The sequence below is a fragment of the Equus caballus genome, chromosome 3 (assembly GCF_041296265.1).
Source record: "Equus caballus isolate H_3958 breed thoroughbred chromosome 3, TB-T2T, whole genome shotgun sequence".
Classification (NCBI taxonomy): domain Eukaryota; kingdom Metazoa; phylum Chordata; class Mammalia; order Perissodactyla; family Equidae; genus Equus; species Equus caballus.
This window is the reverse complement of record NC_091686.1, coordinates 21,215,158-21,228,301: the sequence shown is the minus strand read 5'-3', so window position 1 is coordinate 21,228,301 and position 13,144 is coordinate 21,215,158. Positions and strand designations below refer to the sequence as shown.

The 13,144-nt window shown below is 42.5% G+C and overlaps 1 protein-coding gene across 4 annotated transcripts in view; it reads right to left on the bottom strand.

Moving 5' to 3' along the window:
* ZFHX3 (zinc finger homeobox 3) overlaps window positions 1–13,144 on the bottom strand; it is a 1,295,343-nt gene that overhangs the window by 26,719 nt on the left and 1,255,480 nt on the right. For all 4 annotated transcript variants that reach the window (XM_023637235.2, XM_070263082.1, XM_023637236.2 and 1 more), the window contains one exon: window positions 48–181. In XM_023637235.2, the coding sequence (XP_023493003.1) occupies window positions 48–181 (134 nt within the window). The remainder of the gene's footprint in view (window positions 1–47; window positions 182–13,144) is intronic.

The following is a 13,144-nucleotide window of genomic DNA, read 5'->3' as shown; positions in this document are numbered from 1 at the left end:
TGTCTTAAACACTCCCCCACCATCAGCAGAGCCCTTTCCGGCCTCACCTGCTCCGGCTTGGTCTCCTCAGATGTTTTTGGTCGCTTTGAAGAGAGAGGAGACTCTGAGCTACCTGGGAAGGAGATGCGTTTGGAGGTTGCAGGAGAATCTGTCAGCTCCTTCTCTGCTTGGCTGGACGATGCTGGAAGAAAAAGCAGAAGATGCAATATAGCAGCCAGACCAGGCCAGCTCCCAGAGGATTTGTGTTGGGTGAAAATCAACAGTCATTTATAGCGCAGGATTTTCTTAAAACTCCAAAATTCAAGAAGGATGAGCTTCCGGACTGACTTATCAAGCATGTTGGAAAAGAAGCAAGTGTTTCTTTCCCCCATGAATTTCTGTCACTACTTTAACAACTGAACACTAAGAAAAGAAGATAAAGAAACGGACTAAAAGGCTCTGAGTTGGATTATGCTAAATTCAGTCTATTCTGACCTCCCCCAGTCAAGACACAGTCTGCTGGCTTATGGGGGAGCAGTAGGGCTGAGGGTGGGTGGGAAGGTTTCACCAATTGCTTCACCAACCAATAGTCAACCTTAGGACCAGACATACTCTGCCTTCATAGATGTAACAAACCATGTGCTCCCAGCTTTACTGTTCCAGCTCTTGGAATCACAGCATGGCACAACACAGGGGACATGAGAAATGTGACCTGAGAGAAGTTCTTGCAGATACCTGCATACAAATACGTGGGGGGAAAAATCAAGTTTGGCTGCAGCAATTTGCTTTTGGGGAAGAAGTAACTGAAGAGTGGAAGTTTTAGGGCATAAACCCAAGTTATAATCTAACCAATGCTCCAGATGCAAGAGTTTACTCAGAGTGAGTGGTAAGAGGGAAAGTTTCCTATCTGCTTGCCCAAACCACGCCCTCCATATCCCCACTTCACCATTCCACCAAAAAAACAAAACACTAATGAGGAGAGTCACATGAGACTCAAGTAGCAAACAGTGGGTATGGAAGTGTTGGTAGAAGGAGTTCTCTGAAGCATGGAAAGGGATCTGGAAGATTTTGATGAGAAAACACCTGGGCTAAGGGATTAACAGGATAAGTAGGGCTCCTCCAGTGTAAACACAAACCCCAATATGGTTGGGTTTGGTCATTCCAAAACCTGGTTAGTACCTGAGGGTTGGCCCTCTTGTTTTGGACGTGGAATTGCATTTTTCAGAATTTTGCTAAAAGCAATAAAATAAACCCTGAATATGGTAGTGAGAAAATATATACCTAACTGTCCTCATTGACAAATAATGTGACTCAGCATTGAGGTCACTGGTTTAGAAAGCCTAATTTCTACTCCTTGGTCACACTGCTTTCTGTCTCACCCAGTCTGGTTACCTAGCATGTGTTTCCATTTTATGCTCAGCTTTGACATTTGCTCTGACGTGGATACCAAGAGGCTGTCATTATAGACGTGTGCTTTAATAAACAATTTTAGAGAATCAATTTTATTCATTAAAATCATAAGGCCACAAAATTATTTTGAAAAAAAGATTGCTAAATACAGGAAATATTCCAGGAAGTTGATGCTCTTCCCAGAATGCACGTCTTGTGACCTTTAACTCCAGTATCTTGGTAACCTGGTCTACATAAGTTTGTAGGACATCTATTATTAAAAAGTACAAGGACAAGCATATTACACATAAACCCCTCCTCCTGCCAACACACACATTCATAACAGTACTTTAATCTGTCTCGGATCGACTTCAAACCCATTTTGCTCTTAATGGGAGTTATTCATTTTCACTTGAAAGGTAATACATGACGGCTGGATATTTAATGTGATGGACTGGCTGCTGATTAACTAGGTGCTGTAACATTCTAGACCAGTTCCCCCATGGCCCACTTCCCATCTCCTGGCCCCCTGCAGACCTGATTTTGCGGAACCTTGTGTCACAGGTTTTAGGCCTCACAGTGTGATGGGCCCCTGCCTGAACACTCCCATAATAGCAGTCTTTAATTACTGTTTCAGGGATTTAAGTTTCCCCTGCCTCCAGAAGGTTCTTTATTCTCCGTCATTTTTCATTTTTGCTTACTGTTTATCTTCTATATATTAACTCTGCAAATGTATTCTACAGATGGGGTGAGAGGAGGCATTAGGTGATACTGCAGATGCTGACCTGTTTAGCCATCCCTTCACCTTCCCCATTTCCACCTCCAACCTGTAGGCATTAGATTAGGCTCAGGGCTTAGAGTTAGGAAAGAGCTGTTACCTGTTCCTCCTTCCACTAGAGGCAAACCGAGATACAGATTCTATTCCAAACGCCCACCCCCGTCTTTTTGTTAGTCTGCCTGCCCTGAAACAACACTTGCTTTTACAGGACCATGACACTACCTTGTAAATGCCCTCAATCTGCCTGCTGCCCCCCTTTAGAGTGATTATCAATTGTGCAGTTGCTCAGCAGTGTGAATGAATGAACACCGAGGCTGAGACCACCCAACTCATCTCACTCACTCAGAGCTGAAAAGCAAACAGTGTAACCCAGTGCGGCATTAGCTTCCTCATAGGACCAAAGAGTCCATCTTCTTCCTTCAATGCTGAACGCATGATGAAATGTGACAAGGTTGCAGAGGTGAGAATTCTGGTTTCAGAAGCTACTATTCTTTCCTCTTGCATGGAGAGGGGAACTTTTATTACCTTTCTTTTTTTCAAACTCTCAAACTGCTCTGGAATTCTAAAGCTTCCTTTGTGAGCTTGAGCTAAGGAGTCCTTATAAAGTATTTAAAAAAATAAAATCGTTCACTCATTCCTCTTTCTCTCCAGTAACAAAACGGCCCTGCTATAATATGAAATACTGCATCCACCAGTGTAAAAAACTTCTGGGGTTCATCTCCCTTCTATCCTGGACACCCTGCATTTTTATTAGATGAGTTCCATCTAGAAGAGGACATTAGCCACCTGCAGCTCACTAGCCCCTTCTCTAAAGATAAAGCCAAGCCATTGTTATAACAGATTCTATTAAATCTGTTACACCCAGTTACAATCCCATTGTGTTTCCCTGGGTGATGTGGGGACTACTCCCAAGAGTTAAGTTAACTAGGCTGACAGGCGCCCTCCTAGCCAGACCTTAGACATTAAACTGTCAATCCCTATCAAGACATGGTACTGAAGCCTTCATACAGTCTCTGTAGACAGGCAAACAGTTGTGAAAGTTCTCCATTAGCATGCTGGATGAGAGTCTACTACAGGCCATAGACCGAGGTCTTCTCAAGCTGCTTCTCTCTGAACAATTTCAAAGGGGCCAGATTCTCAAAATCAATTTCTACTTCAATTCTATCACTAGCATACATTGTAGGCGTAAGTAAATGAGGCTGTATGAATACCAAGAGAGAAAGTACTGTGGTTTTCTGCTCTGAAGACTTTTCTAAACTTTAACTTAAATTCTAGGAGAGATGTCACAGTCTAGAAAATATTATTCAAAAACCAATTACTGCTCACTTTAAGGCCACTATGATGTCACTGTAGTGAAATGGAAATAGATGTGCTCCAGAGACTTTAAACAGTGCCTGGTACCTTTGGTTTATACTGGCAACAAAAAGTCAAACAACTTGAAGGGTTACTACCTGCAGTGGTTTTTATAATAAAGACAAAATGAATTGGAAACAATCTAGATCTCTTACAACATGGCATGGTTAAATAACGGTACAGCTGCTCTACTGGGTATGAGAAGACATTAAAAATGATAGCTATGAAGCAATATGGAAAAGTCCTTGAGAACGTTAATCAGAAAAAAAGAAAGAAAACGTGTATCATACCATGATACAGCTATGTAAAAAATAGGTATTAGAAAAAAAGACTAGAAGAAAATGATTGTTGTATTTAGGTGATGGCATCATGGACCATTTTCCCATTTTCTAAGTTTGTCATGTAGTTAAATTATTTTTAGTATTATAATTAAATAGTTTAGCATTTAAATTCAACTACCCATGAAAAAGTTGATATTTGGATCCATACTGTGTAAAACATCAGGTGGTATTTTTTACTTTGCTGGTTTAAGCAATTTTTCTCATTTTGGCAGCTATGTCATATGAAAATATGTGTTAAATCTCAACGAATCTTCCATAGGCAACATGCTGGGCTCCTGGCACTTCAAAGGGGATAAAAATGTGGCAAGGAATCATGTGAGTGCATGTGCTATAGATTACATACGCTACAAAGCTAGCAAATGGGGTATTGTGACAATGAAACGCTAGGTCAAACCCCTACCATAACCTGATAAGATGTGAGCTGTGGATTCCTTGCCACACAAACTTTCTAAGGAGTGAAAACGCACTTGCTCAACTTCTTGGGAGTTATGGTTGCCCTACCCAACTCACCGATGAGGCACAAAAAGGACTGGCATGTCTTTGTTATGGAGTACTGAAAATTCAGAGTTGGCTTTCTCTTGTCCTTTTTTTTTTTTTTTTTTTTTTGAGGAAGATTAGCCCTGAGCTAACTACTGCCAATCCTCCTCTTTTTGCTGAGGAATACTGGCCCTGAGCTAACATCCGTGCCCATCAATCCTCTGTTTTATGTGGGATGCCTACCACAGCATGGCTTGACAAGTGGTACATAGGTCCACACCTGGGATCCGAACCGGCAAACCCCGGGCCGCTGAAGCCAAACGTGCGAACTTAACCGCTGCGCCACTGGGCTGGCCCCTAAGAGTTGGCTTTCTGAGCCAAAAGCCACCATCTCCCCTTAAACTGTGATGGGTTGGCCACTACAACTGACAAGAACAAATACTGAGAGGCAGACCTAATTCCTGACTTTCCGTTTTAGTCTCTTAAGTTCCTCTAGTCTAGGCAAAAGAATTTCAGTTAAAAGGGAAACAGTAGTCCATGCATGGCTTCCTTAAGAAAAGAAAAATCATTTATACACGGAGACATCAGCTCCCAGATAGCCTTTTAACATATTTATCTGGTAAGTATTTCCCAGTAATTATTTAAATATAATAATTTTAAAAGTTATCTCTCTTGTCATATTAATTAGAGGGAGTAGGGAAGAGAGCCAACTGAATTCATGCAAGTTTTCTGTGCAATTTTCAAGAAATGGTTTTATTATGTTCTAAGCACACAGAGTAATTAAAACAAGCCTAGTAAAGCTTCAGGTAGAAAGTGACTTACTTTAAAGAATAGGCAAGAATAGTATAATTTAGGGGGCTTATAACGTGGCCAAGGATGGTAGAAACAGAGCCCCTAGAGCCCCTGTAACTTCAGCTGATAAAACCACTCTTCCTAGAATGAATTCTCACCCAGTTCCAACTCTAACGAATCAAAATCCGAGTTACTCCATTCTCAGTAACTGCAAGCTATGCTGCTTCTGTACATCTCTAGAAAGCACTTTCGAGAAGTACAACCAATTTTGAAATTTTGGTGACAGAAAACTTAAGAGTTGCATTTGCAACACCATAGACCCACCAATGGACTCAATGCCAACACGTGCCTCATTTCTCACCTAGTAACCTGCTCTGTACAACTCTGAAGCCATGTAAGGCACAGAGTTGCAGCCTCACGAAAAAGGAACCTGAAGAAAAATTGTAAATGAAGTAGCACTGAAACCTTAAGGTACCCAGTTTTTGGCCTTCTCTAATTGTTAGCCAAGACATGGACTTGCCCTCCAAGAAAACCAAAAGTACTGGTAGAATTAGTTTCTGTTTCATGAGCAAAATCCATCTTCTCATCACTTAACACACCAATGGCACTGTTGGCATGGTGGACATCCTGTGCCGCAGGCTAGCCTCCCTTTGGCCAAAGACCTCCCCTGGGGAGATTCTGAGATGCAGTGAGCTGTTCATGTTGCTGGAAAGTTTCTTCCGCATTTCCTTCTCTTCATGGTGGATTGGCACTTGGAGGTGGTATTCACAAAAGTGCTTATCCTCTTCCTTTTGGGGGCCCCAAGGTGAGCCCACTGAGGGCTTGGGATGCTGCCTCACATTTAATCCTTGTGGAGAGGCCAAAGGCAGCCACCATGCCCACTTCTCAACCATCAGACTCTTAGCTAAAGTACCACTGACAGCCCCTCCATCTAAACTTCCATCTCCCAAACCAGCAACATAATGGAGGAGCCAATTAAATGATTATTAATTCATGCTACTTTCCGTAAGCCAGAGGTTCTCATCGCCTTGTGTTCCGTAAACCAGCTTACCACCTACACTAGAAATTGACAGCAACCTTTTATCTATCTCCATTGACTAGGGAAAAAAGTTCACATACTTATGGGATAACTACCCCAGCATGCTAGACACAGCAGCTTCACTAGATCTGAAAATGGTCATTCAGTTCATAATTATAATGAAATGCAAGGTGTAGTATGCTCTTTCCATATCCCTTCTCCCTCAGCTTCTCATAGGCCTCATATTCCCTCTAAACAGCAGAAATACAGTGTTTTCAGAGGGTAATCTGTGCTTCCGGATGTGTGATCTTCAACTGTTGTTGAAAGTGGAGGTGTTCTTCACATTTGCTTGCAATTCATTCCCCAGAGGACAGGCTAGGATTTTGTACTCGTATCTCCTGAGGAGCTACTGCAGTTGATAAGTGGTCAGAGATCTGCCTGAATTCTCTTCCTCCTCTAATGCAGAGAACAACACTTCCTTTACAGAATCTGCTTTGCTGCCAGCTTGGTTTTTAAACATGCATGGTCTCATTCCACCTCCAACCAAGCACTAAAAGATGTTTCAAAGAGGAATCAGGGAACTTGTGCGAAGCAAAGGCATGCACTGGTACACCCAGTGGGGGTGGTCTTCACACCATGGCTAAAACAAAGCTAGGGGTTCTCCTTTCTCTGCCCAAGGTGTGGAATCTGTGTTCAAGTCCAGCCCAGTAAGGTTAAGAACCGTCTCTTCAAAATACAGTCCCATTCTCAGTAACTGCAAGCTATGCTGCTTCTGTACATCTCTAGAAAGCATTTTCAGAAGTACAACCACTTACCCAAAAAAGCAGAAGACTACGCCTAGGTAGGTAGAGCAAGACATACAGGTCTCATCAACCTCTCAGACATATCTTCCTGTTTCTATAAAGGATTTTGAAGAAAATTTGAGTTATACTACCAATCAGTGTCACTGGGACTAGGGAACGGCTAATTATTTTTCTCCTCCAACTCCAAGATGAACTAAACAGGTCAGCACTTTGAAAATCCAGAAGCTCTTAGGTGATGGTGGTGGTCTTATTATTTTGCTTTTTATTTGGAAATAATTATAGATTCACAGGAAGTTGCAAGAATAGTGCAGAGAGGTCCACTTACCCTCTTCACCCAGGCGTTACTTTTTAACCAGTGTTTAAACAAAGATTTCTAGGTTCTTGAACACTCTTCACTGTGACCCTGTCCCTCTGACCAAACCTCTCTCCCACTCCCAATCCTGCTATCTGGGATCATATCTGCCAAGACTCAAGACTTCTGCCTCTTCTAGGCACACCTCCTGTCTTGTGGAAAGCTCAGAACCTCTCTCATGCAGCGGACGCTCAGGACTGGCCATCTGGTTAAAGGAGAAACAGGTCTCAAAACTTCATGCGTGTCACCGAGATCATAGCCCCAACATTCTCAAACTGAAGCGTGAGTCAGAAATCTCCTAGAGGAACTAGTAACACTCAGATCACAGGCCCCACCCCCTAGAATAGGTCTGATTCAGAGAATTTGCATTTCCAGTGAGTTCCCAGGTGATATTGACAGTCCAGGGACCACACTTTGGAAACCACTGTGAGAGCCAAAGCATTCTGTGGTTGGACTAGAATTAAACATGGGGGCTCAGCAAGCCTGAGAGCATCTGCCAGGCCGCTTTCAAATGACTCTGGGCGACATGATACTCTCATCACCTACACTTACGGACGAAAGCCAGGCTTGGTCTCAAAGCTAGATGTTTTCCCCCTCAAGCCAAAGGTGAAAGATTAAATAAGGCTGTCCCTCAGGGAATCTTCCCACTCTAAAACAAATGCAGACACATTTTCAAATCCAGAAATTCAGAAGGAATAACCTCCACGTGTTCTGTTAGCAGTGTAATCCAGAATAATGAAAGATTGCCTTGCTTATGGAAGTCTCATTCTTTTCCACATGTCCTGGAGAACCTCTGTGAAAAGACGGCAAATACCTATGGGCTCTCCACTTTGCAGAAGGAGGAGGAAGCATCTTTTCAGTGCTGGCTTCCCTGGTCTTGGTACCTGCAGGCCACACCAGCTCAAGATCCCCTTTACCCCAGCCCTGGGAAGGATACAAAGATCCACACTAGCCCCTGTGTGCAAAAGTCAGCAATCTGGGAATAGGAGATCACGCCATGCTGTGGGGCCTCTGCTTTCCCAGTAAGTAGCCTGGAGGTGGAATGGCGGGCCCATGCTGACCAGTGGCTGCTGCTACTTGCTCTGCATCTTTGAGGAGAAAATAGTACTAAGCCCTACATCAGAGGCATCAATCTGTTGCATTAATTCCTTATTGAAATATGCATAAGGCTGCTTAACTACACTGATTTGAGCTCCCAAAAGACGATCCCACGATTCAGTTAAGATACCTTGCTCTCTCTGTATCAGGTTTGTGAATGAACCACTAGTCAAAACAGAGCCACCAGCCACTACCTCATTTAGACCAACATCAGCTGTCAGTCTATTTAATAACTTCTAGACATCAGGCTGCCATCATGAGCCCAGTTTGTGCCAGGAGCTGGGGACAAAAAGAGCCAAGATCTGATTCCGACCTTTGATCTATCAAGTCAGCCTGCCTGCCTTTGGCCTCTGGTCAGTTCCCCCAAAGTATCCTGTCTCCCCCTGGCAGAGCCACCTGAGCTGTGCACTGATGCCATCTGCAGCTGTGGTCACAGTGTCTATGATGATGGGCGGCCAGGGTCACGTTGGGGGATACAATGGGATCCACACTTATCACTCTGCCCTCTGGCTTAATTATAGGATTGTGACAACCATGGACTTGGAGAAAACCAGAGCAGGAAGGACCTTAGAGACCCTTGAAGTGAAAGAGGAGAAAGTCCAGAGGTACAAATTGTAGGTCAAAACAAGGGACAATGTGGGTCATTGTGCAACCAGATGAAAGTTATTTAACAGAAGCTCATCCAGTCCCCATCAAATCAAATATTAATTAGGTTAGTTAGGGTCTCTGAGCCTCAATACAGCACAGACTTCCAGAGATCAGAATATAACAATACTCTTCCAGTTTTTTCTCCATTCCAAACCTATCTTCCTAAGACGCTAAAGTTTAAGAATGAAACTGAACTTGTGAAAAGAAACACATAAAATCTTGGTCCAGCATGGTGACAGACACCAAGAGCTCTGAACTTAACTTCTCGGTACCCTTACAAATCAACTTTCCCAATGACCCGCCAAAGGTTTTTTTTTTTTTTTTTTTTTTTTTTGCTAGTCCAGGTCTGACAAGAGTGTGAGAATCTGTACCCGGGAAAGAAAAACATCACTCAGGCCCTTGTAAGCTGGAAAATGAGAATGAGTCTCCGCTTTCCCCTGTAGCTTTAAAGTACCAAGAAGACTGGAAATGTCTCCTCTTGGTATTCTATACAGTACAGAGAAAGGGAAACCCTGCACTGAGTCATAGCTGCATCAATGTTTTCTCAGTCTCCCCTGATCCCCAAGCTCAGTCTGCTCCCAGCGCTCCAAAGGCCTAGGACAAATGATGTGAACGAAGGGGTGGGGACGTGGCTGTAGTGCACCTTTAGGGACTCCTCAGGAACTCATGTTTTCCATGTGTTGTTTTCCTACAGCCAAGTTCTCTTTACCGACAGGCATCAGTGCCCCCTGCTAAGTAACAAAGCACAGCGGTTTGCAGTGCTGGCCACACCTTGGTTCAGATCCCAGCTGTGTGACCTCGAGCATTTCACCTGACTATACTGAAGCTTTCAGTTTCCTCATCTGTCAGTGGGATGACAGTATCTACTCACAGGGTTCCTGTGAGGCTGGTGAGAGAGCAGACACATGAGGCCTACCACAGAGTCTAGCCACAGTGAGAGCTCAAACATCCATTGCTATGGTTTTCATCTTTAGAAGCATCTCTGGGAAACAATATGGGTCCATGTGTGGCCATACAACCATAGAGTGAGGGGAGAGGACTGGTTTTTAGGACAAACACAGACGCCCTAAATTTGCCTTTTCTATACATCAACATGGAACAATCCTACTAACCCAAAGGTTTCATGTCTAAAAAGCAGAAAGTAGAATAACTTGAAAGTGTTTATGGTCATGCTATTTTACCAACTGTTAATGAAACATTCAAACATTATTAAGCATTTGCTAGGTGCTGGGGATTACAAAAATGAATGAATGTGGGGTGGAGATGGGGAAAGATGAATAGGCAGAGCACAGAGGATTTTTAGGGCAGTGAAAATACTCTGTATGTTATGATAGATATATGTCATAATACTTTTGTCAAAACCACAGAATGTACAATACCAAGAGTGAACCTTAAGGGAAACTGTAGACTGTGGATAACGATGATGTGTCAATGTAGGTTTGTCCTTGGTAAAAAATGTACCATTCTGGTGAGTGATGTTGATATGGGGAATGTTATGCATGTGCGGTGGCAGGGGATAAATAAGAAATCTCTGTACCTCCCTCTCAATTCTCTTGCAAACTTAAAATTTGTAAGCTCCAAAAAAATGAAGTCATATTAAAAAGCAAAAAAATATGAATGAATGCCACATCTCCCCGACCGTAAAGAGCTGACAATTCTGTTTGACAATTAGAGAAGGACAGGATTTTCAAGTCTTCTCCAATCTTCATATGATTAGAGAAAGCTACCATGTTACGTGTTCTTTAGCTTTATAATCTGAGGTCTGTATCCCTGACCTCAAAGGCAAATTGGGGTTTGATCACAAATCTGACATCCAGGAGTTCCCCATCCATGAGTCTTAGTTCTCTATCTGCAAAATAATGTCGGACCCAGGAAGAATGTGACAGCCTAACGAAAGTGCTCTGATATCCCATGAGAAAGGCACCACGGTATTTTTTTTTAAATCATGATCATGATTCTAATAACAGAGGTACTTCCCATCAGCACAAAGCTAAACTGAAACAAAGCACGGAAGATTAACACAGCCCCTTTGCAAGAATAATATGCAAATCTATAAGGTATTTCTATAACGATGAAAAATGATTTGCTCCTTAATCTGCACTTTCAGTGCCTTTTATCCATACCTTGAAGATAATTCTCATTACACTATACCATAGTCATGTGATTACATATGATGTCCCATCTAGAAAGTGAGCTCCTTACTTTCTTGCATATCCTCTATCTGCCTTAGATATCTGCACACAAAATATTTGCTCAACTGATGTGGTCCCCATCTCTCCTATGACTTACAATATAAGTTCTCAAAGCCAAGACCTTTGAATTACTGGAATTCAGGCGAGTCCAGATATACACCACACCCTATATCTATTTTTGCTTCCCGACATAAAAATAGTTCAAATGGTTTGTTTTCAATTGTGAGACAGAATTCTGCCTGCAGTGACTTTAAGCAGCCAAGTTCCACTGAAAGTGGCCTGGAAAAAAAAAGAGGGTAGGGAGCGGAGGTGGGCTCTGGAAAAGCTGACATAGCCACACAATTCCAATCTGTGTGTGAAAACGTAAAACCAAAACCAGTTTCTGCTGGCAAGAATGTGAACCACAAAGTGGCCATACCAGCCAGGCTCCCAGCATTCCCCCCAACACACCCTACTGCAAAGACAAATCTACCTTTGCATGAGGTGAAGAAATGGAACCAAGTACTGGAAGGACACAGAATTAGGCCAAATTGATTTTTGTAGAGGTGTGGCAGTGGTGAATGGCCTGGTTTCCAGCCAACAAGGCTGGGATATGGGTAGCCACTCACAGTTACCCATGTGAGTCTCTAAGGATCTCTCCATGATGTCCTCATCACACTAAGCTCTGACAACACAATGTGATGGGTCCCAGTAACACAGGACTAGGTGAGAGAATGTGATGCTCTGATGTCCCACCAAGAAAGGTGGACTTGGTACTGTCCGACCTTCATGGAAAAAGTCTAAGAGGCCTATTTGAGCTCTTTATCCAGGCTCCTGATCCACGCTATCTCAACTAGCCATAGACTAGGGAAATCCTTCAAAGTTACCAGCATTCTGACTTTAGAAATTAATATCCTCCAAGATTCTACACTACTGTACAACTGTTCCTCCTCCAATTCTATTTTTAAGGAGTTGCAGAACTGCAAGAACCCACTGAGTTCAACGTGCCATTTTTTACATTTTGAAACTGAGGTCCAGAGACCTAAGATCACGCAGCCTACGGAAAGCCCAGTGCTTCTCCTAACACATAATGCTTCCTCTCAGCACATACCTTCTTTCGTCTTTATGGACTCAATTTTTTTTTTTTTTTTTAAAAAGCATTTTTTCCCCCTTTCACTTCTCTGTCACAGATTACATTTCAGGCACTAAGTTCCCCATACAATGGCATCCCTGTTTACACAAAGCTGTAAACAACAGGGAGAATAAAGGGAGGGCTCGTAATAGATTTCCACCAGGATGTGCCTGACCTGCTTTTTTTCAACCTCAATAATTAGAAAGGTAGTGGGTCTGTAGGAATTATTCATACGCAGCAAGAGCCATATACTATACATTTATGTTAAACATGTCAAATCTGATTGAAATCATGCCTGGCAGCACCATATTCCATAAACATACTTTTCCCTAACAGTTGCCCAGACCTCGCTAGCCCATTAATACCTCCTTTAATAGCAGTCTTCCATAGATTCAAATCAGGGACGCTCCACTGCACTAATTGCTCTGTATTAGGTGAGCATCATGGATTTAAAAAAAATTAATAAAATGAAATCCCTTCAGGCCATTCCCCTAGAAAAACAACACTCAAACTACAATTCTAATTCAAAATTTTACAAAAATATAAATGTGGACATCAGTTAGTGATTTCTGAAGCATTATCATGTTGTCATTTTAAGTTGGGCTACTGTCCCATTTTTTCTGTTTTTTAAAGCTCCAATACCCCCTAGTCATCTTGTCTGAAATTTGCTTAACTAGACCCAGCTCAGTGCTCTGTGGCTGGAAACCATGGTGGCTACAGGATTTAAATACCATCTTGCTATGATTCTTTGCCAGGAGTTCAATTTTTCCCCTAATTATTGGTGATAAAGCATCACATTAATTGTATATCACT